Source organism: Protopterus annectens, chromosome 5.part0, assembly GCF_019279795.1.
Source record: "Protopterus annectens isolate FY-2018-M chromosome 5.part0, PAN1.0, whole genome shotgun sequence".
NCBI lineage: Eukaryota > Metazoa > Chordata > Ceratodontiformes > Protopteridae > Protopterus > Protopterus annectens.
The window spans coordinates 1633890801-1633916396 of NC_056735.1; the positions used below are offsets into that span (position 1 = coordinate 1633890801).

At 40.3% G+C, this 25596-nt stretch overlaps 1 protein-coding gene across 1 annotated transcript in view; it reads left to right on the forward strand.

Annotated features, from left to right (window-relative positions):
• Nucleotides 1–25596, forward strand: part of HUNK (hormonally up-regulated Neu-associated kinase) — a 671891-nt gene that overhangs the window by 444365 nt on the left and 201930 nt on the right. Inside the window, exon 5 of the mRNA XM_044071414.1 lies at nucleotides 15548–15675. Coding sequence (XP_043927349.1) covers nucleotides 15548–15675 — 128 coding nt within the window. The remainder of the gene's footprint in view (nucleotides 1–15547; nucleotides 15676–25596) is intronic.

Below are 25596 nucleotides of genomic sequence, written 5' to 3' on the forward strand. Positions count from 1 at the left end.
AGCAGTTACTCCTGTATGAACTGTCTCCAAGCTTTAAGTGATTATGTATAAAGAGGTTACATTATTTTCAAGTGTAGGGTCTCCTTTAAGAAGAGTCTTTCTTTATTTTCCAAGGTACTATTCTCTGTGCTTTAGCTTAATTTGGAGAACCTTTTCTTTCCCCTTTGCTTCCCAAGTTCTGACAGCAAACATCACAAAACTGGGCTAGGTGACACTTCAAACAAGTGCAAATGCAAGGCTTATGAAGAGCTATTCTCATAGTGTGCTATAGTAACATAAATAGGCTCAAAAAAATTAGTAGTCAGGAAAATATACCCAAGACTAAATCCAAGCAGTCAGGTAATAGGAGAAATAACAATATGGTACGTAAACAAACAGGCCAGGAAACACATCTTCTCCAATTACAAGCTAGCTGTATAACTTTGGGAGGTAGCTCTATAGTGGGCCAATTCAAGTCTTCTTTCTATTCTGAATACAAAACATGCAGTCAACGAGACTCCAAAAGCAAATTAGAATTAAATAACAGTCTATTCTGAAACTTTAGGCCAACCAGAGATCCACCTGTGCAACTCGGCGGTCAGTGACTAGATAAATCACTTTTTTGCAAACATTAAAAGTGCCATATACCTGGACTAGACAGAAGACAATCTGTTTACCCCATGACAACCCCTCATCATTCAGAATATAATCTTAATGAGCAATCCTGATTCTTGTTGAACCACACTGACTCATACAGCAGAGGTTTTCTCTAAAAAAACACCTTTAGTGAAGAATCACCTCCTGTTGCAAATTCACCCAGCTCCTCAGTCCAAGAAGCGATGTTGACTAAGCACCCAAATCTTTCACCTCTCAGACTGATAGCATGGTGAGGGAGCACAGAATGTCTGCTGTCAGAATATCCTTTCTCCATGTGGAAAATATTTTAAGTTCCATGCTCCACTGTGGGGAATTTCTCCAACCAGCTGTCTTATGACCAGCATCTTAGTTATCTGGTACACCTATCTGAGGCAAGCTTTTCCTAATCCCTTAATGAAGGTGGATTTTCAGCCACTGTGGCATGTATTTCTCATTGTTCTCCTTTAAATTCCTTCATAGCAATTAAGCAATTTATAAAGGAAGTTCTCCATCTCTGGTCTCACTAGGCGCTTGCTCTCACTATCTGCAGATTTCAGTTTCATTTTGCAAGCTTCCCTTCTGGAAAACTATTGCTGTAGTGGCAGCTGCTTCTCTAAGAAGTATCACCAAACTTCAATTGATTATGTGTAAAGAGTTCACATTATCTTCCTCAAGTGTAGAGTCTCTTTAAAGAAAAGTCCTTTCTTTTCCAAGTTAGTGTTTTCTGTGGTTCAGGTCAGCCCTCCAACCCTCAGCTTGGCTTTAAAACCCAGGGAATAATGGTATAAGAAGCCTGTACACAATGGATATTCACATTAAACTGAAAAGAAAGGATGCTACAGATCAGACAAGTCACTTGTATTCTTCAAGGTGGGAAGCCAAGGCCTCTCAGTGACAAGCAAACATTTTAAGTAGCTATCCAGTTGCATGACCTTCTGCTCTGGTGAGCTACAAGCCATGTGCAGCTCATGGTATAAATGAGAAGGTAAGGGGAGGTGATAATGCTGTGACTGTATTTAGTGTATAAAGTGTCAGTATATGCACGCTGGTAAATGGCCGTTGTTGCACTACACCTTGTACTTATGATTATACATTAAAGTAATATATAATGTCATAAAGGCAAGGTGAATAATATGCTAAGTAAAGTAATGCACAACCAGCATGTTCAGGTGGGAAGGATGACTGAGACTCAGTTCTCAGGTGCAGTTATCTGAGTGCTTGTGAAATCATGAGGCGTGGGTGTGAGTGAGGGAATGAAAATATTTATTGTACAGGGAACAGAATGTAGAACTTGAAGCCTTGGGAGCAGTGCAGGATAGGGATGTCTATGCTCTGTATTTACTGCTGAAAGTGGTCCTGAATGCTTAAATGTCTTCTGCTGCTGCATCTGTCATATGACAGGTTTGGGTCCTCTGTTTTTTCTTTTTCTTTTTTTTTTCTCTTTGCAGTCTGGCAATGCAGTTTTGCACTTTTGTAAATTTCAAGCTTACTGATTTGAAAAGAGTACTGGGGGAAGCCAGGTTTAGTGGCTTTTGAAATTTACAATTCAGTCCATAGAAAGCCTGATTATGTGTGGTAACTGTAAAGATACAGTAACTACACTTAATTATATTTCAGTGTATAGTAAGGTAGAAGGGCAGAGCAACCCTTGACAGTAGTTGGGATTCAAGAAGAGTTCCAAACAGAATAGAAAAAGTCTGTATCACATGCAGTGGAAACTGAGAGCAGCGCAAAGCAGAGCAGTATAAATATATTTAAGTAGGCCTAATGGCATAATACTGATTTTCACTACACATTCCAAACAGATGTGGTGGCCAGGGTGCACAGTTGTTGTTGGTCAACGCATTCTGGCAATCGGCATAATGGTTAAGTTGTTTACATTACAGACAAGAAGGTGCAGGGTTTGATTCTCACATGGGGTAATTGGCTAGGCTTAAAATGGCCCACAAGGGCAGCTAACCTAGTAGTAAGTTAGAACTTTGAATTGCAGGAAATAAATGAATGGGCATCTCTAATTGGAATGGGACAGGGTTTTATTAAAGTAGAGTCAAATTTAACCATGGCTACAATTTAGGGGCAATCTGTAAGATGCACAGGCACAAATCCATGCCATCCTAGGGGTCATATATTGGGTAAAATCAGTTTATGTTAACTAGGCTTGTAAGGGCCCTTAAGTCATTAGCCTAGTAATCTCCTATGAACCTAAAAGTACCCCCTCCAACACAGCAGACTAGTCTCAAGAAGTCACAGTCTTATATTGTCCTGCAGTCCCCACAGAACACCTGTCCCTGGTAGTACATATGTGTAAACATGCATTTTACCTCTGAGCAATCATTCCAAGTGCAGTGAGTACTGTAATTCATTCCCCATCTCCATTGCACAATTAATGTTAGAATCCCCCTCCCTAGGCCTACCTACACCAGGTACAATTAATAATGCAAATAATCCTTTCTTCCCATTACACACCTGTCCACAGTGCTGTAATATACCATCTAACCCCCTCCAGCCACTTTTGCCAGAATCTCAGTAATTAATTTAAGGAATCCCCTCTCCACTAAGTATGTGTTGCATGCAAATTAATGATATGGTGCACATCTTCTGGCTTTCGGCAGTCTCGATCCCTGTACACTGGGAAAAACATTTACTTTCCTTATTCTGCAGTACTGTCGCCTGCTGTGGTATCATTGTAGGTTTATCCACTGTTACCCTGCACCATCTGGTAATACCCTACTATGAACAAGTGAGCTGTGTAAGCAACTAAGCCTTCACAGACTAGTGATCTTTGTAAACAGCTGGTTATGCGTATAAACACTTCTTTGTGCATATCTTTTCAAAGCCTATGTTTCATCAGCAATTCAAGAAAAACAGGGTAACTGAAATGATGGAAATGCATGCAGTCTGTCATGCCAGACTATCAAGTTATAAGTCAGTACCTGCCACCACACCCACACATCCTGTTCTAGCCAACTGGGTGCCCCTTTCCCAAATCTTTTCAGTACGCCTTAGCAGTGGCAAACTCGACGCACGTTACTGCAAGGTTTTTGGTGTACATCTAGACCCTGCACTTCATTAATCCCAGGTTCCTAAAGCAAGTGAAGCCTTACTGCAGGGATCTGCCCACCCATTCTGCTGATTAGTCATGGCATTGTTGGTGCCAGCAGTAAGTTAACAGTGCTTTGTGCTGTCAGTGTCAAAACGCATTGTGCTTCAAAATGGCAAACAGCATGCAGCACCTGGGCTAGTCTTTTATCTTGTGTAAAAGGTTTGTGAATCCCAATTAATATCTGCTGTTGCCTGATATTCTTAAGATGTAATATTATATGTGATGCATTTATTATTATTTTTTCCAAGTATGAAAGGTAAATTCCATGCAGATCCACTTATGGTGTAGACCATTTATGGACAATTCCATGGTCAGTGTGTCTAGTCTTCATATCTTCTTTGTGCTGAGTAATGTTCTTAAGCTTGGATTTGTTGTATCAAATCCAATCAGTGTCACAAAACAGGTTATTGTAAAATGTGTTACCATGTTCTAACCAGAATCCAGCCAACTTAAGTCTTTATTTCTGCTCCCTAGGACTGTACAAGAAATTTTCAGTTTGCTAGTTGTGTGTGCACACATTGCACATTTATTTGATAGCAGCAATTCAGGCATTCTGAGGTTGTTACACAAACTACTGTCCCTCTATGAAATTGAATTTCTTTACACAGGCCAGATTTGTGTAGACAGGCAACACTGATGCATGTGATTTAGTAGCAGCAGTTAGGCAAGTGAGGTATGTTGGCAAGTGAAGTAAAACTGAGTTAACTGTTGATGTGAAGTTGTTCTATCTCGCCATTCATTCTTACAGATGGGTTCGGAACTGATCCTCGGCTCTGAGTCAGCCTACTAAAAAGCTCGAGGTCTTCAGACAGCTCGAGGCTAAGTCCCTATCCCATGATGCACCTGAAGTTACCTCAGATCTAGTTTGCCACTGCAATGGATCGGAGGTTCCTCAGCATAGCTCAGGCCAGTACAAATTTATTATAAAAATTTTTTTCTAAATAACTTTGTTATTTCTTTACTTAATAGTTAGCTTTTAGCTTCTATAGTCTTTAAATCTTTATAGTGTGTATTCCTTACCCTTTTTGTGCCTTTGATAAGTGACATATTTAGCTATTTAGAGTGCTTAGATAACTAGTTGAAGTGCGTGTGTGTTTGAGTGACACTTGACACAGCATATTTAGCCCATAGTTTTTGTCAGGGCTTATTTAGTTTTTGGGTGTGTCTTTATTACATTAGAGTATTTTTTTCTCTTGATACTGCCTTGTTCATTATGGCTGACCAGGACAGGGATAAACATCCTAAGTCAGGTTTCAAAAATGTCCAAAATGTGGATAGAAAACATCCGTTACAGATAGCCATGTTAACTGTGTATACTGTTTGGGACCCTTGCACCTTCAGGAAAGTTGCTCCATTTGTCATTCTTTCTCTTCCAGGGTTCTTCAGGAGAGAAAGAGAAAGATAATTGATAGAGGACTAGTCAAACTGTCATTTCAGGAAGCTTTGAGTGACCAGGACAGGTCTAGCAAATCTTCAAAATCTTCCAAGGCTTCTACTTCTTCGGAAGTAAAAAATTAAAAAAAACATCAGCGTCGGTTCCACAACCCTCAGAGTCAAGTGTCTTGTCCTTTTGGAGCCGGTCCCCAGTCCTGGAACTGGTATCCGAAGTACCTAAATCACCAATCCTGCAATCAGTGCCTCCATCCATCCATTCATCTCGGTCCTCGATAAGCCTTTCTGATTTTGGATGTGGATCGTGTGGTGCAGAAGTAGTTACAGGCACCGGCATTTGCAAATTTTTTATCAGCTCCGACCCAAGCAGTTTCAGAACCAAAGACTGTATTGCCATCTACTTCTTTTCCCGGTCCTTCAGAGCCAGAGGACTTGGACTTGATGATCATTGAGCCTTTGGAGCTGACGCCTGTTCCAGTACCATCGGTTCCGTTTACTCAGACGTCCTCGTTGCCGATCGAGGAGTCTAGGAGCCGACACTCTCTGGTTGGGTCTGGGGAGGATAGTCGGACTGACTTGTCAGTTCTGACTTTGCCTCTCGAGGCTTCGGCTTGGATGAGTTCAGCTCCTACCTCTGGCTCGGAGCCTACTGACCCGGTGCTGAGGGGATCGATGGTTTCCTCGGATCCATCATTCCCTTCTCATCAGAGCAGAGGTGCCTTTGAAGCCATGGGGAGAGTTATGTCTCCTAAGACATCTACGACTTCAGGTCTAGCTACCTCCTCCCCAAAAGTGCCTGTGTCTGCTTCTGCTTCACAGATCCTTTCTAAGCGTAGAGCCCCAGAGCCTCAGGAAGCCCCATTTGGTGGCCCCTGCTCTTCTGAGACCCACTGATGAGGTTCCCAGGAAGAGAATCTGTAAGAGGAAGCACTTAGACTCCCCGCAGGAGTCTCTCACATCCGATACTGACTTGGATGAATCAGAAGAGTCCCCACGGTCCCCCTCTGAGGATATCTCACTTTGCTGAGATATTAGAAATCCTTAGGCAGAGGGGTGACTGGAAGTCCACCAACCCTACTGAAGATGAGTCAGTTTTCCTGAAGGCTTTCAGGTCTCCACCCTCCTCCTCTTGGGTGTCTTCACCCTTTGATGAGCTCATGGAGCTGGTCCCCAGGAGGCCTAATAAATTTATTCTGCCCCCCCCCCAGGAAAAGTCTTTTTTTACCAAGGGAGTGCCAGTTGATGCCATGGTGGTGGTGGCAGCCACCAAAAAGGAGATATCAGAAACATATTCCTCTATCCATCCTCTTAACAGAGATTCTAGGATCATGGATAGATACGGGAAGCGCACATACAGTTCAGCGACTTTTGCTCTGCATTCACTGAACTATAGTATTCATTTTATGAGACTGCAAAGAGACCTCCTAAAAGAGCTTGGAGATACTCTTCAGGGTACAGTAGCTGTAGGAGCTTCTGACAAAGTCACCTCCCAGCTTGCTACCCTCAATTCCATAGTGACCTCGTCTATGCGCCTCATTTCATATGCAGCTGATGGAACGAGTAGGGCAGCAGGTACAGGAATTGCTCTTAGGAGACACTCCTGGATGCGCTTGTGTTCCTTTGCGGAGCCCTTTAAGTCATCCTTTGTCAACATCCCTTTTGATGGCTCATCCCTTTTCAGGCCCAAAGTTAAGGAAACTTTGACCAAGTGTAAATAGGAAGGAAAGACTCTGTCTGCTGTCGGAGTCCGTTTTTTTCACCCCTACCAGACTCTACCCCAAGAGTCAAAAGGGAGGAAAGATGTGGTTCTGAAAAGCCCAAGGAGCCTTTCAGGACACACGTGGTGAACCTCCCTCTAGGGGCAGAGGAGGGGGCAATGGAAGATGCCGCCCTCGAGACAGAGGGGGTCCGTAAAACCAGGGTGACGGAGAACAGTTCTTTGGGAAGCCCTACCAGCACTCCTGAAAGAAGGCCTGACTGTTCTACTATGGAGGCAGTTGGGGGTCACTTATCTTTGTATCCAGACACCTGGCTCAAAGTAACAAATGACAACTGGGTACAAAGTATAATTTCCAGAGGATATTTCATTCCTTTTGCCACACCCCCTCCACTGACAAAACAAAATTGCGGATGTTCCACCCAGTTACAGGGATCAGGCAACAGTAGAGGTCCAAATGTTGCTAAGAAAAAAGTCATCCAACCAGTCCCAGCAGACCAGATAGGATCTGGGACTTACTCAAGATTCTTTTTAGTTCCAAAAAAGACAGGGGACTGGAGACCTATTTTGGACCTCAGCAGACTAAACAGATCTGTCAAGAAAGAGAAGTTCCGGATGGTCATGCTTCAGTCGATACTTCCCTTCTTTGGGAAAGACAATTGGATGTGCTCAATAGATCTCCAGGATGCGTACTAAGATATAAAAATGGCCAGACCATCCAGGAATCATCTGCGCTTCCAGCTGGGAGCCAATCATTACCAGTTTCGAGCCCTGCCCTTTGGTCTCACTACAGCCCCCAGAATGTTCACCAAATGTATGGCAGTGGTCACGGCTCACCTGAGGCATTCAGGATTCCAGGTGTTTCTGTATTTAGATGATTGGCTCCTCACCGCCGCCACCAGGCATCATGTAATAAAAGCCAAGGACGCCACTCTTACTCTCTATAGTCAGCTGGGCATTACAATAAATTCAGAAAAATCTGCCTTGTCACCATCGCAACATTTCATTTTTATCGAAGCAGAATTGGACACCACCACCACCACTACTTTGAGACTTCCAGCAGAAAGAGTGTTACTACTTCATCAGCAGGTCCACAATATCATTTCCAAAGACAAGGCTCCAGCATCAGAAGTGCTAAAATTGTAAGGCATGATGGCAGCTGCAGTACTAGTAATTCTGTTGGGTCTCATGCACATCCAGATTCTGCAGTGGCTGTTATTCACTCAGTGGTCTTACCAAGAGCTCCCAGTGTCTCATCTCATAATGATCACAAACACATGCAAAAAGGATCTTCAGTGGTGGTTGACCTCTCTTCATGTAACAATAGGTCATCCTTTTGTGCTACCCTCACCAGTGGCCACAGTGACCACGGATGCTTCCCTGATAGGGTGGGGAGGCATTTTCAGGCAAGAACAGCCCTAGGCACATGGACCGAACAGGAGACACATCTGCATATCAATGTCCTGGAGATGAAAGCAGTACTTTTGGAGTTGCAGTACTTTCAGGACTCTCTTCCTCTGGGAACAATTGCGATTCAGATGGACAACATGTCGGTGGTCTGGTACTTGAACAAGCAAGGAGGAACCAGGTCCTATCCCCTTTGTTGAGAGGCCCTAAGAGTATGACAGTGGGCTACATCCACCCAGCACTTTCTGTTAGCAACGCACATCCTGGGGAAATCCAATGCGATAGCAGACAAACTGAGCAGGGCAATTTTGTTGCCTCATGAGTGGTCCCTCAAGAAAGAGATAGCGAAGAGAATTTTCCGCAGGTGGGGCCAGCCTTGCTGCAACCTTTTTGCCAACCACATGAACATGAAATGCAGAAGCTACTTTGGCCAGATTCCCCCTCCAGGAGAAGCCCCAAGGGACACACTCATACACGATTGGCCTCCAGGTCTCCTTTATGCATTCCCACCAATTCCCTTGATACCCAAAGTATTGCAGAAAGCAAGAGCCCTGGGAAGGACCATCATTCTAATAGACCCTCATTGGCCTTGTCAGATTTGGTTCCCTTTCCTTTGACTTCATCAGTTGGAAGACCCTTGGATTCTGGACCCAGTTCCAGATCTTCTGATGCGTTCATTGGGGGCTTTTCATCCCTCTCTCCAGTCCCTGAAATTGACAGCTTGGCTGCTCCAATTCCCAACATAGCCAGGTTCCATAACCTTTCAAATGAAAAGCAGCAGATACTGATACCTTCTCAAGTCCTCTACTAGGAAGCTGTATCTTAGCAAATGGAAAAGATTTTCTATATGGGCTTCTCAAAATAACATTGATCCCTGCCAAGCCCCTATTGCCTCCATTTTAGAGTTCTTGACTATGATTTTCAATAAAGGAGCTGCAATAGTAACAGTATGGGTTCAACTTGCTGCTATCTCTAATTTTCACCTTGGCTTTGGTGGATTAAACATAATGTCACACAAACTATCCAAAGCCTTTCTCAAAGGGACTTTTCATCTCAGATCACCTGTGAAATCTCCTTATACACCATGGAATCTAAATTTTATGCTTTCATGCATTATTCTCCCACCTTTTGAACCAGCTTCCTCCTGCAATTTGAAATATTTGTCATGGAAGACTATCCTTTTAGTAGCCATTACTTCTGCCCGTAGAGTGTTAGAGCTTCAGGCCTTGTCCATAAAGCCTCCTTATTTGACTTTCCATGCTAACAGAGTATCCCTGCAAACAAATCCTTCATTTTTACCCAAAGTTTGTACTGAGACTAACCTTAACCAGATTATAGACTTGCCAGTGTTCTTTCCCAAACACACCAACAATTTAGAATATATGCTGCACAAGCTTGATGTTCATAGACAGCTCAGATTTTACTTAGATAGAACAAAAGAGTTCAGAAAATCAAAACAGCTTTTCGTTTCCTTTTCAGATTCCAGAAATGGTATGCCAGTGGCAAAAGCAACACTGTCTAAATGGTTATCTGACTGTATCACATTTGCTTAATCAGCTGCTAATATACCCTTACAACACAAGATTAAGGCTCATTCTCCCAGAGCAGTATCCATGTCTTCTGCCTTTTCTGCTAGGCTTCCTATAGACAACATTTGTGCAGTAGCCACTTGGTCAAGACTTCATACTTTTATCACTCATTACAAAGTTGACAAGGCCTCCAGGGACAGGGCCTCGTTTGGGTCTACTGTCCTGAAAAACATACTCCCATGAGCCACCCGAGAAAGATGGTGCTTGGGACGCTACCCATCTTTAAGAATGAACGGCGAGATAGAACAACCTCACATAAAGAAGTTATGTACTCACCATAATGTTCCATGTGAGTTGTTCATCTTGCCTTCATTCTTACTTCCCACCCTCCTACCACCTCCAGGGTTTTTCGAGGACCAAGATGCTAGAATTTTTCTGGTTACTCAATCCTTCTATGGCTTTCTCCTAAAGAGTGATAGAATGACACAAAGTATTATTATACGCAGCAAACAAGATCTGAGGTAACTCCAGGTGCATTATGGGATAGGGACTTGGCCTTGAGCTGTCTGAAGATCTCGAGCTTTGTAGTAGGCCGACTCGGCTCTGAACCCATCTGTAAGAATGAAGGCGAGATGAACAACTCACTTGGAATGTTATGGTGAGTACATAACTTCTTTTTTGAGATGTTGTACTTCTCTGTTGTATAACTCTTTTGTCAAATCTTCTTGCATGATGTATGTTAAAAAAAAGTTGTAAGACAAAAATTCAGGTTTTATATGCAGATTCTCCCCGTCGTCCATCACCTTACAAACTTATATATACCAGCTGCATGGCTGCACCAACTCAAGGAACCCATTAAGAATAAATATAATATAGTTTATTATAGCCGATTTGTAGATGATTTATTTATTATTGCTGAAATGATCCCTCTGAGGTTAATGCTTTTATTCATGAGTTAAATATTAACTCTGAATTTTTGAAACTATCTTCATTTTAGTAGTAATCATCCATACTTTATGAAATTTAATATCCCCTAGACGGCAGTATATTAGGGCCTCTAGACTGACCACAGATAGTGAACAGTTTGAAAAAGAGCTAAAGGTGATTACTTCTTTCTTTATAGAGAGAGGCTATAATAAAGATAAGTTAGAGACTCAAGTTAATGAAGTTAAAGCTAAAAAATCTACTGAATACTTTCCAATTTTATCACAGCCCTTACAGTTAAATAAGGAATGCCTTAGAGGTGATTCCACAGATATTGCTGTCTGGATATGACTGTAAGACTGTAAATTCCAAATCTATAAGAACGGTTATAGAGAATAATTGGAAAATTTTAGAAGGAAATTCAGATTTAATCAAAAGTGTAGGGTACACACAAAAGTGCACAAAAATGAGTGGAATTTGAAGAAGGGTTTGTATACAGACAGAAAGGAACAGAACAGTCACCGACAACCTTTGTCTAATAAAGCAAGAGGAATGTACAAGTGTGGTGATTGTACTATTTGTAGGTATATTTTGGAAGGGCCCTATTTGAGTTTAAACCATCTTAACAAGACTATAATTATCCCACACTTTTTTTCTTGTAAAACTAAGGGAATAGTTTATGTTAGTATATGCTTAGGGTGTAAAGCATATTATACTGGTATGAAAACTAGGAGCCTAGAACAAAAAGAGTCAAGGAACATTTGTATGGTATGTTGTTGTTGTCTTTCAGCTTTTCCCGGTTAGGGGTCGCCACAGCGGAACTCTGGTCCACTAATGATTGGCAGGAGACTTTCACAAACGCAGAGGTGCCAGCTCGACGTTCAACCTTCAACGAAGGCACGCCCATTTATGCATGTCTTTCAAATGCCCACCCAACCGCGGGGAAGACATGCAAACTCCACACAGAAGGCACTCCCCCCACTCCAGCCGGGAATCGAACGGGAGAAACTCTTGCTGTGAGGCAACAACGCCACCGCTGCACTGTAAACATTTGTATGGTATAAAAACAAGAAATGAAAATAGCGCATTATATAAGTATATTTTACATTGTCCTTCATATAAAAAATTTTTATTTACTATAATTGAACAAGTGGATGAAGATTAAAGGGGTGGAGATTTCAAGACCAGGGTGGAACATTAAGAAACATTATGGCAATTAAAAGTAGGTGCAGATTTACCCCTGGTCTAAATGAAATTATTAATATTAAATGTTTTTTAAAACATAGAAGACAGTTTATTATTAAATAGTATTTTTAAGAAAAGTTTTTTATTGTAGCAGGTAATATTAGTTTATTTTATATTTTTATTTAATTAATTTTTATTTAATTAATTGCTTTATTGATTAATTGTGTAAATTGGGTATAAAAATGTGTGTTTGATATGGTTGTTTCTAATGAAGCCCTTTTGGATGAAAGCAGAGAATAAAGTAATTTGTCGCTAGTTTTCTGGAATCCCTGACAAAGTGATTTGCTTGGTTTTTTTCAGAGTTTAGTTTACATTTACCACAGGCATTGGAACTTTTTTCCGGTGTTACTATTGGCCAGTGGGTTAATTATCAGTGTTAAATATGAATCAAACTAAAAGCCTCCTGTTAGAACTTTTATGAGTTTGCTACCAACCAATGAGGTTCATATGTTTTCCTCCCAAACCATTCATCCACACAACTCTTTAATGATAAAAAGCTATTGGGCTTTATATTTAAGGATTTCAGAACTGCAGGTTTTCACATTCAAGCAGCCTTTTTCATCTCCCACAAGAATAGTGTAACACTGTGCACTAACCACACATACATGCCTAAAGTGGTGATAGAGTTGTCCCTAAATCTGGCTAATTTATTTATGTATTTATTTATTTTATTTTATTTTATTTATATTTGTTCACCAGGGTATAGTGCACTTATTTCAGTGGACCATTTGCAAGCACAGTCTGAGTGAATAGAATCACATAAGAAATGAACAAAACATATTTACGGATGCAAAGATATGCTAAAAACAAATATATATATACTTATTTACAGATGCAAGAGTATGCTACAACATTTAGTTCAAGAAGCAGATAGCAGTGTCAAACATGGATGGAAAAATGGAATTATACTTAGCAGAGCTTTATGGATAAGATATAGCCATAATGATTGTGATGGCTTATACTACAGGGATGTCAGCATATCTTTATATATATAGAGAGATGAAAACATTCGAAGAATCAAGTGACAATAGTTGCAAGTAAGGATTTTCTTCATGTCCCTGTGCCCTTTCTTAACCTGCACCAGCAAGGGAAAAAGGATTTTATATTCCCTGGAATTACATAAGCAACTGAGGTTTTCCCTTGACAGGACTAAGGAACAGTTGAAATCACACCATTTACTAAACAGATCATCTCTAAATGGTTAGCTTGCTACATTTGCTTCTGTTACACCTTCCATGGCAAGACAGTAGCAGAGCATTTGAGGACCCATTCTGCTACAGCCACAGCAGCTATTACTGCTACTAGTACCATTACCACCACCACTATCAACACTGCTGCTGCTACTACTACCACCACCACTAGTACCAGTATTAATACTGCTGCTACTACTACCACCAAAAGTACTACTGCTACTACTACTAATGCTACTACAATCACCACCACCACTACTACTAGTATTACTACTGCTACTACTACTACCACCACCACCACTACTACTACTGTTACTACTGCTACTACTACTGCTATTACTACTAGTACTGCTACTACTACTGCTATTACTACCACCACCACTACTACTACTGTACTACTACCACCACCACTACTACTACCACCACTACTACTACTATTACTACTTCTACTGATACTACTACTTCTGTTACTAGTGCTACTACTACCACCACCACCAGTACCACTACTGCTACTACTAGTACTCCAGCTACTACTGCTACTGCTATTGCTACTACTACTACTGCTATTACTACTAGTACTAGTACTACTACTACTGCTGCTGTTGCTGCTGCTTTTCTTGGTGGTGGGGATCAGCACCCACTCCATTTTGGAAGCAACCAGCAGCCACAAGATCATTTGTTCATACCTTTGAGGCATTACTATCTTGACATTACTTCTACAGTCATTTCTTCTAAGACCATCGTACAAGGACTGGCACAACCAACACCTTCTCAGGGCCAGCCACCCAGTGGTCTATATTAGTGAACAGTTTGATAAACATAGTACAGCAATGTCAGGAATTTACCTTTACTATAGATTATCAAGTATGTTTACTTTTACAGTAATCTTTTCCATATTTCCCTCCCTGTACCTTTCTTTTTTCTTTTCTTTGGACACCCAGTGGTTGGTTGGGCAATCAGTCTTCCATCCTATTATTTTGCCTCTCTTTTACCCCTTATAAGACACTCTTTCTTTGATTAATGTTAAAGGTGCAGCTTTGGCGGAACTTCTGTTATAGGTATGCTGTGCCTGAGGGCATTTTCCACCTGGACAGATCATCTTCTGGTCTCAGCCAAGATATCTGAAGAGTACCAGGGCAAGAGGGAACCAAAGATGCCATAAGCAGACATCCCATTTATATCACAAACAAACTGACTTCCAAGTGGGAGACCATCCACCCTGCTTAGAGGAGGAAGGGTGCTATGCTTTGGAGCTCAGGCTGGACGTGCGGCCTAATGAGGCAGAAGCTCTATGTGTTATCCCTACTGCAGTGAACATATTCAAACATCTACAGTTATGGTAAGTAACTAGGGAAACTGTACTTTCATATGTTCTGTCTGTAAGAAGATGAGTAATAAAGGCTGGAATGCTTTCTTATTTGGCTGTTTCACCCTTCAGAGCTCCTATGGGCTGTGTATCTTATGCCTCATTAAGAGTCAATCAGTTGGGATTGACTATCAAGTCAGTCTTCCTTAGATAACATAGACGGCATCAGCTTCTCACCAAATGGCATCTACAGATGTCTTTCCAAGGTTTGGGTTAGTTCCTGAAACCTCTGTCTGCATCGTACAGGAACGCTTATCGCTGCATATGTGAGGTGGCAAATTTCAGCTTTTAACCACACAGCTGTACATCACTTATGGTATGACATTTTGTTTTTTGCAATATGAACTTGTGCAAGACAAACATAAGTACAGGACTTATATGGAGCCTGCTAAGGGATCCATATATCCTGCCCTCAAGTTTCATATTCATGCTCTCCCCATGTGCTTATCTAACTAGTTTAAATTATCTGCATATTGCTGTATCTATTGATCTATCTATCTATATATATGTATGTGTGTATATGTATATATATATATATATATATATATATATATATATATATATATATATATATATACATATATATATATATATATATATAAAAACCCTGTATTTCCTTCAGTTGCAGATACATTTTTTATCCCATCTGCCTGCTGACCATTAGGCTTTGATACTGACTAGTCCTCTTTCACCCATTGGGCGAGTGCTGACTGCACAGTAGTCATACATGCCTATGCAAGACACATTTTGAGTAGAGTCCACACTAAATAAGCTGATGCATATTCTTACTTTCTTTTTGTTCTAAATTTCAGAAGCAAAATGTTTAGATGTGAAGAGACTCTACTTTCACAGTTTCCGTTGTCTCTGTGTTTGTTAGGTTTTTTTTTTGTGTGTGCGTGTTTGTTTGTTTTGAGGGATGAAAATATTAAGCAATTCAGACTGGAAGCTACTATATAAAACCAGATTTTCTTGTTTTTGTCTGTAGAAATTCAGACTGCATTTGTTCAGCCTTTTGCTACTGTCTGTAACTTAACTGTACATTTCTTTGTTTTTTTTAAGTGGTGTGAACATGTATGCCATGCTGACTGGAGCCCTACCATTTACTGTGGAGCCATTTAGTCTGCGTTCTCTCTATCAGAAGATGATAGACAAAGAGATGAATCCACTTCCGAATCACCTGTCTGCAGGTAATTAGCTCTGGTAGCCATTCAAATGCAATCAGTTAAAATACATTATGTGTGCAGATGGTCATCACATCAGCTCCTTGTTGACTCTGGAATTCAAAGGCTGGTAAAGAAAAAGTCATGGTACAATTTAAAGCATTATCTCTATCTCATCAGCTACACTCCATGAAGAGTTGCAAGAGCCGCAGAAAATCTTTACGCATAGATTAAAGTAACTAACGTATTTACATTGATACACAATATAAACGTGTGTGTGTGTGTGTGTGTGTGTGTGTATCTATATATATATATATATATATATATATATATATATATATATATATATATATATATATATATATTGATATTGATATAGCTATCTCAAGGGAGATGTATATACATATTTAGACATACACTTTCAGAGGAATTACAAGGTATTTATGACATGTGAAACTGTACTTAAGGCCTGGTCACCACAAACCGTGTACTGAACTCAGTGGATGACTTGAGGACAGTAGGAGTAGATCAGGATGGAGACATCATCAGCAGATCTTCGTTTGTATAAGGTAGTTTGTGCCTATAACTTCATTAGAACAGTAAGACATATGCACTTAGCTAATCCTAGATAATGTCCTGCTTTGAAAAATGTATGAATTGCACAGTGGAGTCAGTGGGTATCACTGCAGGTGACTAATGCCACCTTTTATAAATTATGTTAGAGAAGGCACTGTGTATGTGAATACTCTTTATTGAACACAAATAGCAAGAATTGAGATGAGAAGACCACAGCATAAAACCAACGATTTACTTCAAATCCAAGGAATCAAACAGGTACCAAGTAAACGCTTTCACATCCAACAGATGCTTCTTCAGACTTCATTCAAACAAAACTTGCATACCATTTAAATACATCATTGATTAAATCATTTGCATTATCAATCAATCAATTACTAGCCTTAAAGGTATAACTCTAAAAAACACTAAATTTAAAAATGCATGCATATATATATAATCAAACAGAAGTATAAAAGGTATATTAAAAATTACTTAAATCTTTTAGCAGCAAGTAAAGGTTTTATAGATGCCCGTTCATTAAGACCAGGGCATTTATCGGCCTGTAACTTAACTATCCAATAAAGTTCCTTTTGTTCAGTAACATTTTTCTTATCACCCAGCCTTAAACCACAATCTATACTACATATAACTAAAAATTTGAAAGTATGGCTTTCATTCACCCTAATATGTTTGGCTAATGCACTTCTTTCAACATCATCATTGCGAATGGCTGAAAGATGTTCCCTAATTCTTTCACGATGAGACCTATTCATCATGCCTACATAAAATGATGTACAGGTATATAAGATAGTAACATTATCAGAAATTGATCTGATTTGTAGCTATGTGTTCAGTATGTTGAATGATTGTTTTTTGAGCCATATTATATCTAAGCCATTATTGGACTATTTTTTGATTTTACAGCCTGTTATACCATTGATTCAAGGCCAACCTAAGCTACACAAAAATTCTAGTAACTCCCCCACTCAGACTGATTGTGTCTGGTAGAGGCTGGGTCACCCATCCACTATCAGTATTTTTTGAGAAGTGGTTGAGGCCTGTTGTTGATAAATCTGAACAAATTCTAAAGGATAATAAAATAAACAGTTCACGGAGTTAACAGGGCAAATAGATCTTTTATCACAGCTATAACTGCATATAACAATCCATAGAAATGAAGTCCAATTCTGTTTCTGTATAAAAAACTCAGGTTTATTCATCGATGGTATGACGAATAGATCTCTCTGTGAAAGAATTAGAGAATTGATTCCTTGGATTTGAAATAAATCGTTGGTTTTATGCTGTGGTCTTCTCATCTCCATTTTTGCTATTTGTGTTCATTGTTCTACATTTTTGGAGAAGGTGAAGTTTATCCGTAGTGGCTGCATTCATTGTTTCTTTTCTTTACCTACGAATACTCTTTATTGCATTTCTATACATACCTCTCTGCTATCCTTAATTTTTAGTGACTTTCCAGATTTTACTTAAAAATGTTCCCCCCTAAACTGTCTGATTTCTGTGACAAAACAATGAGAGTTAACAACAGGAAATAATTTCATTAAATACACTGTCTTCTTATAATTCAGAAAATGCATATTAATACAAATCCTCTTCATGTGTCAACTAGCTAAGTGAGTACAGTCAGTATTTAAAATGGGTCAGATTGTTAGGGAATGCTTACTGAGGTTTCTTCGCATACTATTGTAAAACAAATGTGTTCACTAAAATGCGCATTTAGATATTTATTGCATTAGAAAGAACAGCAGGAATGCCATAAAGTTTTGTCATTTTACTTTCACCCAAGTAGTGGGCAAAAGCCAAGCATGCAGGAGTTGGAGTCAGCATCTTACTCCTGTGCGTCAGTCCTGGGAGGGATGGTGGTCTCACTTAACTAGGAGCTCCTGTGCAAGTAGTGATTTTGGTGTTTACAATGGTCATAAGACTAGGAGGTATGGGTTTGGGGATTCCAAAGCAGAGACGGTAGCTCTTAAGGGCCATATGCGCGGGGGGGGGGTCGTTACAAAGATAAAAACCCAGTACAGTATGCATGATTGCTCCAAGAGTAACTGTCACCCAAAGGGTGAAGAGACTGGGCTTGATGGTAAGCAGATATGTGAGAGAAAAAAGTACAGGGTGAAAAGTCACCCCGTTGAATATATATCACTGTTCTGCAGAGATACTTGTCAAAGTAAAAAAAAAAAATAGGATTCTATATTTATTTATTGATTTGTTTGTTTACCAGGATGGTCCAGCTGGGCCAGAAGTGCCCATTTTCAGTGAGGTCCCAGGGAGAAAAGCTCCACATATAAGACATTTTGCATGCCATACAGAATTTACATTAATAAAGACATTAGTACATATCATTGGCAGCTTATACAATTGGTGAAAAAAACAGTACATAAGTAATCATTCTCAAATCAAAGATTGTATACAAGCAATACAGAGTATATACATGAGAACATTCCATATGAGTAGTTTTCAGCTAGCAAAATTAATATAGGACACTTCATGCAGTGAGTGCAAAGCAGATATATGAATTAATTAGAGATTAGGTACCTGTTTAGGAGGTGTAATAGCTGAGTGATAGGCTATATGAGTCCTGATGCAGGAATCAGCAAAGTTGGTGGATATTGTTGCAGGTATAAGTGGTGGTATGATATTAAGGTACACTGAGAGAGTACCTGAATGTCTCACCTGGTTCAATGGTATGTCTATAAGGGTTAGGAAGAGAAGGCAGTAGACAGGAGAGATCAATGGTAGGACAGTGAGGGCTAGTAGAAGAGGACAGTGGACAGGATGGAGAGGCGGAGTCAGTAAAAAGGCAGGTGGATGTGAAACAGCTGAGTGATAGGCTATATGAGTCTTGTTACAGGAGTCACAAATTCGGTGGATATTGTTGCAGATGTAAGTGGTGGTATGATGTTAAGAATATTAGTAATTAATATTATATTCTGTTTGTTCACAGTACACGTCACTATTATCCCATACCACATAACCTGAAGAAATTTAAAATAGGAAAAAAGGCATCTGGGCATCTAATTAGCACAAAATTTGAATACCAAATAATATAACTCTTCTCGCTTCCAGTCGGAATGTGGGATACTACTTAGAAACATGCTTAAAAAACAAAGAGTGACAAAAATTATGGATAAATATAAGCACGTTATAAAAGAAACCATGTAAAATGTGTAGATTTTAATAACCTGTATTGCAAAATTCTACCACACAAGGTCATTTTTTTGCTTCTAAAAAGAGGAGGCAGAAAGTGTTCTTCCTCTTTCTTTAAATTATTGGTGCCATTGGTATGTTGGTCATGTAATATGTTTTTTCTGTGTACTGTATAACTTCAGAAAATACATGCTATGAGGTGGATTCAGAAAATCATGTGAAAGAGTAAATAAAACCTAAAAATAGGACCATACCTCCTGTAATGGGAAAATCATGTGCAGGGGTGCAGCATTCAGACCTGAAAATAGGAATGTTCCTCCAAAATAGGAACACGAGAGGTCTGGCTATCACTCAGAATGCTGCATTTCAAAACCTCTTAGTGAACATATTTAAATGTACAGAAACCGAAGAAATGTTGTGAATCTCTAGTAGCTGATTCCCAGATTATGTACAGTGTAACCACTGTTTTAGTTGGACTGGTGTTCACGTTCTGTAACAGTGTACACAAAGCAAAGGTTGACATTTAGTACTTAGAATATTGCTGAATCTTAAAACATACCATGCAGAAATGGAGGTAGAAAAAAGGTCAGAGCTGAACTAGCCAGTAGTAGTACTTAGAAACTAATGAAATCCTTATTGAGATGACTTGCTTGTGTTGTCATTGGCCTTCTGGCCCTTATTTGTCATCTGTATCATCTGCAAATCTGGTAGTCAGTAAAATGCTAGCAACCTAGTTGTAAAAGGATACCAATTGTTGGCTGTCTGTGGTGATGTAGTCATTTTGGGAGGTCTAGGAATGTCCTTGACTGGCTAAGCAGGGGAGATGCCACTAGATCACCTGTTCCATATCTATTGCTAACATCTGGGGCGGTTAATTTGGACCAGTCAAGAAAAGTAAGACCATAAGATGGTACTCAGAGGATCTGCTGTAGTCCTTAAAAGCCATTTTAGAGAAGAGCAAATTGACTGCATGCAGTGCGATCAATTCACTTTTCCAAATGACATATTTTTCCACGAGATAAGATCTCCAAACCCTACAGCTTTACTGTCTGCTCCCCTGGACTGCATATAATCAAGTCTGAGGTTTCTGCACCTTGGGACAAGGGTAAACTGTGACTGCAGCAACCTTCTTTGAAAAAAGGAATATGTTGACCAAGTGATATTATTCAGGCACTTGGGTGTTGCACATATTACAGGATGCTGCAGAGAGAAAAGGGGATACAGGGGAGTGTGGAAGGGGTAGGGCCAAAGCTGCTATATATTTAGACAGACTAAGGTGAGGATCATTTGCAATGGAAACTCATGGCCATTGCAGAGCTTGATACATTAATAAACAAATTCAACCTTTCATGGATCAGCCCATGGAAATGGTCAGCTATTATATTAGCACATCTGATGCGTACTGACTAGAACAGAGTTTGTTCACAACTAGACTTCAGGTAGTTATCCACAGAATGCAGACTGGGCCTATGGGCAGTAGAACATCAGCACAATGTGACCTGCCCAGTGAATAATCCTTTCCCCCTACTCACTGGCAAAGTATGGAGTAGTGCAGCCTGACTCTGATAACTTTTGCAGTGCACATTGCTGCTGCAGTAGCCTACAAATCAGAAACAGTGTCTGCAGTAATCTAAAATCCCTTTTGCAAGAATGTAAGGACTATTCAATGTGCCATCTGAAGTTTCTAGCATCTCTGACTCAGAAATCATGTGCATCCCTTCTGTGGAAATCATAAACTGTTATTTTGGGGGATTACAATCATAACTTCCAGCTGTATCTAATTTTAGAGAATGCCACTAATATGATCTTAAAATGTTGCTCTATCCATTGAAAGTGCTTCAGATAAAACATTGCAAACACTAAATAATGCTATACATTACAGTTCTACATGGTTAATTCTTCATAAATTGCATGTTACCACAAATGGTGTTAATTTGTGAACTTCCAAAGTGAATATTAGTAATTGTTTTTTTGATGTCCGATTATTGTGGAGTTTTGCCTCTGATAATTTTGAGTTGTCCTTGTTTTTTGATTGAAGATGCCAAGAGCCTCTGTATCACAGAGCACAGAACAACATGCTGTGGTGAATCATGGAATATAAGAATATTCCATTTTGTTATACCTGAACTCACTGTTTGCAGTAGCAGCCCACATTCCTTGACACATTACTGGAGTAATCTCTGTTTTTCTATTGCTTGGTAGTAGTTACCAAGTCAGTACGATGACTGAGGTTTTGGGCTTGGCTAAGCTAGAGAAAAAGTGTTTACTTGAAGTTATTGGTGAGAACAAGCATAGAGAAATAGGTGTTTGATTGAAATTAAATGCAGACTTCAGGTAATGGTCTGTTGGCAGTGGGGAATAATTCTTTACTCCATAGCCATCTTTGCAGAGCTGCAGAATGTAACCAGCCACATGCTTTAGAGTAAAATTGCTCAGGTCACAAGAGTACGACAGCATCTGTATGCTATCATCCTATCTCAGCAGCTTTCCTTGAGGTACTTTGTTAAAAAGATAAAGCATTCAGTCAGTGAATCATTATGTTTAAAACTGATCAGCATTTGTGAGCCCATTATAATTAGCATTGCATATTTTGTTTTCAAAGCAACCTCTAAAATAATACTGAAAACCTTTGCAGCCAAGGAGTCACCAATAAGTGTCCGGTCACCTCAGGAATGGTGTATGTAGTAAACGAAAACCAGCAATCACTTCCACGAATTAAATAAATTTATTGTGCAACAGAAAAAATAAAATCCATAAAAACAGAATGGTTGTTGTGCAACAGAAAAAATAAAAAATAAAAAAATATAAATAAAATCCTTAAAAACAGAATGGTTAAGCGCTTTCACCGATCTGTGTGGGCTTCTTCTGAAGAATTGCTGGTTTTCATTTACTACATACACCATTCCTGAGGTGACCGGACACTTATTGGTGACTCCTTGGCTGCAAAAGTTTTCAGTTGTTTTCAAAGCACTTTTCTCTGGTATTTGTCAAAAACAAACATGACTGCTTTAAGATTACCTAATTAAGTCCTTATAGTGAGCAGCAAGGTTTTAGATGTATTGTAGGAATATTTCTAACATTTTGATTTACCTGAACTGTTTTATTAGCTTGTCTGTTGATAGATGGACATACTGTAAATATTATGTGCCAATCACAAGTTTATAGCCGACTAACACATACAGAATTCATGTATAAAATAATTTACTTGAAATATTTCTAGAGTTGGTTTTCCCTGCTGGAAATGTTTCTTCCTCTGTCTGTCATTATTTGATCTGTACTATGGGGATATTGTCTGAAATATTTCTCTTGTCCCAGCTAGATTTTATCTGAGCAACAAATCAAACAAAACAAACACATCCCTGCTATATATATATATATATATATATATATATATATATATAGGTTCATAGGTTCATACTAGGCTATCTGCCCAAGGGCATTTATAAGCCTAGCCCATAGTTATTTGGCTTTCGCCACCCCTTTAGTTTGAATAAAATTATGCCTATTATTTTGCTGTGCCTCTGTCAAGCAGTGACACTGAAGTAATCCCTGGGGTATATCTGCGATCCCCCATCCATTGGTCAAGATTCCTCTTGAACAAGGCCAGCGAGGTGCTCTGCCTCACATGTACCGGGATTTTGTTCCACCGCATAGGAGTCTCTGGGTGATGAATCTGTCCCTCCAGCATGTTCTATTAATAACCGTGTCAAGGTTTAAGTCTCCTGCCCTTGTGGTTCTGAGGGATCTAGATTTTTTGAGGTGAAGCATATTCATCAGATCAGGGTTTGACATGGCCTTATATGTCAGGCACAGGTCACCTCTGAGCAAGCGGTATGAGACTGAATAGAGCTGGAGTTCTTTCAGTCGGGCAGCATAAGACATATTTTTGAGACCCTTTATCCTTTTGGTGAGGAACTTTTGGGGCCTTTCCAGCTGCTGCAGGTGTCTGGTCAGATACATTCCGAATGGGGCATTGTACTCAATCATAGGTCTAATGAGTGATGAGTACAGGGGCGATGACCTCCCTTGATCTAGATGTGAATCCTTCATGATCAGGTGGGCAATGTAGAAGGTTTTCCTAACTACTTTAGCAACATGAGTGTCAAGCGAAAGGCTACTGTCAACCTGGGTCCCCAGATCCCTGATGACTTCTTCTGTGCTCAGTGGATTGCCACCTATATGGTAGCTAGGGGTAACCTTGTTTTTCCCGAAGGGTATGACTATGCATTTCTTGGCATTTAACTTTAGGCCATGGCTCTGGCACCAGTTATCCGTTTCTGTGAGGCCCTTCTGAAGGATATCTGTGTCAGATGTGTTTTCGACTATGGCCCAGTTTGCAGTCATCTGCAAACTTTGTCAGCCATAACCCTCCTGTGTTTGCTTGTACTTCAGAAAAGTAGATGCCGAACAAGAGTGGACCCAGGACTGAGCCCTGTGGGACACCACTTGTGACAGGCTTTGAGTCTGACATGGCTCCAGCAACTCTGACCCTGTGGGTTCTGTCACTTAGCCAGTTTGCAACCCATCTTGTGATGTATGGGTTTACATTCAAGCTGATGAGTTTTTGATGATACCTGAGTGGGGTATTGTGTGAAGGCCTTTGCCAGGTCAAGGTAGGCTGTATGGACTGCCTTTCCCTCATCAATGGCCTTGGTGACTGTCTCGAAAAAGTCAACCAAGTTTAAAAGGCATGATCTGCCTTTGACAAAGCCAAACTGGGTTGGATCCAAAGTCTGCAAGTTCCCTATGTCTTTATTTATGAGTTCCATTATGATCCTCTCCATGGCTTTGCAGATAAGGCTTGTCAAGCTAATGGGACAGTAATTTCCAGGGTCGGTGGAGGCACCGCCCTTGTGAAGTGGGACCACAGTCGCCGTGCGCCACTCCTTGGGTACGTATCCTGAGGTGAGGCTAAGATTAAACAGCTGTCCTAACTGCGGGTTTAATTCCTCATTGAGTTCATGGAGCACACAGCTGGGGACACCATCCGGTCCCATGGATGCTGTGTTTTTTGCTTTGGAGAGACCAGTTCTCACCTCGGCGTTCCCGATGTTTGCGCGGCTACAATCCTCTGGCATAGATATCTCTCCTTTTGGGGGAGGGGGAGTTTGCACTGAACCTGTCAGCCAGTATGTTGGCAATGTGTGTAGGTTCAGTAATCTTCACATCATTTTGAACTAATTCTGAGCATATCTGGGAGTTTCCTCCTAGGTTTCTAACATAGCTAAAGAAGGCCTTATGATTGTCTTTTGAATCCTTGGCGATTTTTCTCTCAAAATTTGCCTTGGATGATTTTATGAGAGCTCTTAGTTTTTTACTTATAATGATCAAATGTGTCTTACCTTTCAAGGATTTTGCTCTATCTTGTAGTAGCTTCCTCCTTTTGTTGTAGAGCTTGTTTATGGCTGGGGTCCACCAGACTGGACGCTTGCCTTTGGTACAAAGAGTCTTAGTTTTGTTTGGGATTGCCTGATCCATGCAGTCCTGTAGGTGCTGGTAGAAGGCATTTGTAAGTGATTCAGCGGTTTGAGTAATGTTTACCACTGGCTCAGGGGCCTTAAAGGAGACCACACTAGTTTTTAGAAGTGTGAAGTCGGCTTTTGAGATATATATATCATCATCTTCTTTCGGCTGCTCCCATTAGGGGTCGCCACAGCGGATCACCTGTTTCCATTTCTTCCTGTCCTCTGCATCTTGCTCTGTCACACCAACCACCTGCATGTCCTCTCTCACCACATCCATAAGCCTTATCTTAGGCCTTCCTCTTTTCCTGTTACCTGATAGCTTCATCCTTAGCCTTTTTCCCAATATACTCCACATCCCTTCTCAGCACATGTCCAAACCAACGTAATCTTGCCTCTCTGGCTTTGTCTTTAAACCTTACAACCTGGGCTGACCCTCTAATATACTTATTCCTAATCTTGTCCACCCTCGTCATACCCAGTGCAAATCTTAACATCTTTAACTCTGCCACATCCAGCCCAAACTCCTGCCTTTTTGTCAGTGCCACTGTCTCCAACCCATATAACATAGCTGGTCTCACTACCCTCTTGTAGACCTTCCCTTTCACTCTTACAGGTACTCTTACAGGTACTCGTCCATCACAAATCACTCCTGACACTCTTCTCCACCCACTCCATCCTGCCTGTACTCTCTTCTTCACCTCTCTTCCACACTCACCGTTACTCTGAACCGTTACTCTGAACTATTGACCCCAAGTAT